Genomic DNA, 3,276 nt, shown 5'->3' on the forward strand with positions numbered 1-3,276 from the left:
CTACTGCGCATGATGAACCGGCCCCAGCCCCAGAGCGACGCTTCCAGCCCTGGGCTGTGAAGGCTCCCAGACCAGGGGTTTGGGATCCAGCCTCTGAGTGTGACAGCCTGTGTGCCCAACCCCGGGCTTCTGAGGCCTATGACGCTAGCAGACCCAGCATCTCTCCCCATTCCCCAGTTGGGTTCGAGTTCTGGAAGCAACTGTGCGCAGAGCATGGGATCAGCCCCGAGGGCATTGTGGAGGAATTCGCCACGGAGGGCACTGACCGCAAGGACGTCTTTTTCTATCAGGTGCTCCAGCGAGTTGGCCAGGGGGCTTGAAGGGACGGGTAACAATCCCGCTGGGTAGAGGGGCCAGGGCGGCTGGCGTGAGGAGGGAGGGCAGGCAGGAGCCAGAGTTGGGAGGACGGAGGACTGCGCAGGCCTTTGCTGAGTGGGTTCTGTCCTGGACTCCCTTTGACAGGCAGACGATGAGCACTACATCCCCAGGGCTGTGCTGCTGGACCTGGAGCCCCGGGTGATCCACTCCATCCTCAACTCCCCCTACGCCAAGCTCTACAACCCAGAGAACATCTACCTGTCAGAGCACGGAGGAGGAGCTGGCAACAACTGGGCCAGTGGATTCTCCCAGGTATTCAGATGGCCATCCCAGAAACCCTTGATGTTCCCTCCCTTAGGCAAGGCGGGCTCAAGCAGCCTGGGTATATAATTAGACTAAATTAACAATAAAAAGGAGACAAAGGGATCCCCTGACAAGAGGGAAAGCCTGGGAGAGGTTTATGCAAACTGCAAATTACTTGCAAAGTAGCTTTTCTGAGTTGAGGGCCACAGCTGAGGCCGTGCTTGAGGGTGGCAGCAGTGTCCCTGAGTAGCATTCTGCTCTCCAGAATCCTTCTCCTGATCCTCCCTCCCATGTCTCTACGCAGGGGGAGAAAATCCATGAAGATATTTTTGACATCATAGATCGCGAAGCAGATGGAAGTGACAGCCTAGAGGTGAGGTTTTGCCCCACTGAAGAAAAAAACTAAAAGGCTGAAAAGTGCTGGGGAAATGTCAGGCGGTAGCCTGAACAGGCAGTGTGATGGGGACAATTAGAGTCAAAACTCATTTACTGAGCATCTGATGTGAGATATTGAGGTAAATAAAGTCCTTGTCCTCAAGGAGATGCTAATCTGGATGCACCAGCTTCTTAGGTAGGAGTCATCTTTCCCAGGGAGCCTCAGCCTGAATGGACACAGAGGAAGGCTTGAGACATGAGTGTGTTGGGCCTGGGGAGTGAGACAAGCCTGAAGTCTCTTCCCAGGTCCCTGGAGACTGCCTTTCTATCCTTCTGCAGGGCTTTGTGCTGTGTCACTCCATCGCTGGGGGCACGGGTTCTGGCCTGGGCTCCTACCTCCTGGAGCGACTGAATGACAGGTAAAGCCTGCATTAGCTCTGGTTCCCTGGTAATGTCTTTCTTTCTTTTTTTTTTTTTTAATCACTTTTTTCCTCTTGCACTGGAAGACCTGCAACTAGCCTTTGAATCCTAGGTAGGAACAGAGCCTGGCCACCCAGGGAACATCTTGGAAACAGTAACTCCTGGGAGGGGTGTGTACCTAGGGAGAGGGGGGCAACTATAGAGTGTGATGCTTTGGGCTTATCCTTTTTTTTTTCTTCTTCTTTCCTTAATCCTCACTCAAGGATATGCTTATTGATTTTATTTTTTATATGTTTTTATTGATTTCAGAGAGAGGAAGAGATGGAAACATCAATGATGAGAATCATTGATTGGTGGCCTCCTGTAGGCTCCCTACTGGAGATAGAGCCCCAAACCGGGGCATGTGCCCTGACAGGGAATCAAACGGTGACCTTCTGGTTCATGAGTTGATGCTCAATCACTGAGCCACACTGGCTGGCCTAGGCTTATCCTTTTTGGCTCCTGTGCTCTGAAGACTCAGTTCTGCCCTCACCCTTTTGTATAAGGATTTGGAGAGACGTGGAAAGGAATGGCCCCTGTTATCCCCAGAAAAGAGAGCTAGGCAGTGATGGTGCTACCTTCCCCTTTCCTTTTTCCTCACTCTGAGGTACCCCAAGAAGCTGGTGCAGACATACTCAGTGTTCCCCAACCAGGACGAGATGAGCGACGTGGTGGTCCAGCCCTACAACTCGCTGCTCACACTCAAGAGGCTGACCCAGAACGCAGACTGCGTGGTGAGCATAAGAGGAGGAAATGGGGGCTTGGGTTCTCCTCCCAAACCGGGAGACACATGCACCTGCCCTTCCTGAGCCCCAGCAGAGAGAACAGATGACCAGCAAATCCATACCTCGGAGCTCAAATTATGAAATAAGGACCTGATCCCAAGTTGCTCACAATCATTCCACGTGTCCCCCTTATTTAATGCCTACTCATGCTTAAATTGTCAGCACAAAGGTCACTTTGTTAGCATAAACCTCCCTGACCACTCAGTCAAGGTCAAATGCCTTTGTGCATAGTTCAGGCAGTAACTATACTTTTCTGTTGTTTTATATTTAATGTCCATCTCCCTCCACTAGACTGTAGACTGGGTGAAGGGGAAGACCATGCCTGCTTACTCCCTTGGTATCTCCAGAGCCAGGCTCAGTGCATGGCACATGGGGGTAAACAAACATTTGTTGACTGCACTGGATGGTAGAAAGGTGTCTCAGGATGCCCCAGACAGAGTACATTCATTTTAAAATAACACACTTCCTCCTTTTGGACTTTAGAGAGGGGATAAGCTAATAACTTATTTCTCTGCCCCCTTTCTCCTCACAAAGGTGCTGTGACCCTCTTCTGTCCCCCCAGGTGGTGCTGGACAACACTGCCCTGAACCGGATCGCCACAGACCGCCTGCACATCCAGAACCCGTCCTTCTCCCAGATCAATCAGCTGGTGAGCCGTCACTCCTGGACTCTTGGACTGGAACCCCTTCCTACTGGAACACTTGTCTGGGGAAGGGAGCACCCCCCAACCAGGCCAAGACCCATGACATGGCATCCCTGTCCCCAGGTGTCCACCATCATGTCAGCCAGCACCACCACCCTGCGCTACCCTGGCTACATGAACAACGACCTCATCGGCCTCATCGCCTCACTCATTCCCACGCCCCGGCTCCATTTCCTCATGACTGGTTACACGCCCCTCACCACGGACCAGTCGGTAAGAACAGCCCTCAGTGTCTCAGGCCCCACTGGCCCCGGGCCCAGAAACCTCTAACCCAGCCTCTCTCTCCTCCCTGCTGCCCCAGGAGGCTCTGTGCTCAGGGACTGGCACCGACTG

The 3,276-nt window shown here is 52.9% G+C and overlaps 1 protein-coding gene across 1 annotated transcript in view; it reads left to right on the forward strand.

The window, feature by feature from the left end:
- The window catches only part of LOC102763638 (tubulin gamma-2 chain), a 10,196-nt gene that overhangs the window by 6,181 nt on the left and 739 nt on the right, over positions 1 to 3,276 (forward strand). Inside the window, exons 2-8 of the mRNA XM_006773910.2 lie at positions 178 to 290; positions 463 to 630; positions 926 to 994; positions 1,336 to 1,415; positions 2,063 to 2,189; positions 2,803 to 2,889; positions 3,007 to 3,156. Of these exons, the coding sequence (XP_006773973.1) occupies positions 178 to 290; positions 463 to 630; positions 926 to 994; positions 1,336 to 1,415; positions 2,063 to 2,189; positions 2,803 to 2,889; positions 3,007 to 3,156 (794 nt within the window). The remainder of the gene's footprint in view (positions 1 to 177; positions 291 to 462; positions 631 to 925; positions 995 to 1,335; positions 1,416 to 2,062; positions 2,190 to 2,802; positions 2,890 to 3,006; positions 3,157 to 3,276) is intronic.

Source organism: Myotis davidii, unplaced genomic scaffold (genome assembly GCF_000327345.1).
Source record: "Myotis davidii unplaced genomic scaffold, ASM32734v1 scaffold1527, whole genome shotgun sequence".
Taxonomy (NCBI): Eukaryota; Metazoa; Chordata; class Mammalia; order Chiroptera; family Vespertilionidae; genus Myotis; species Myotis davidii.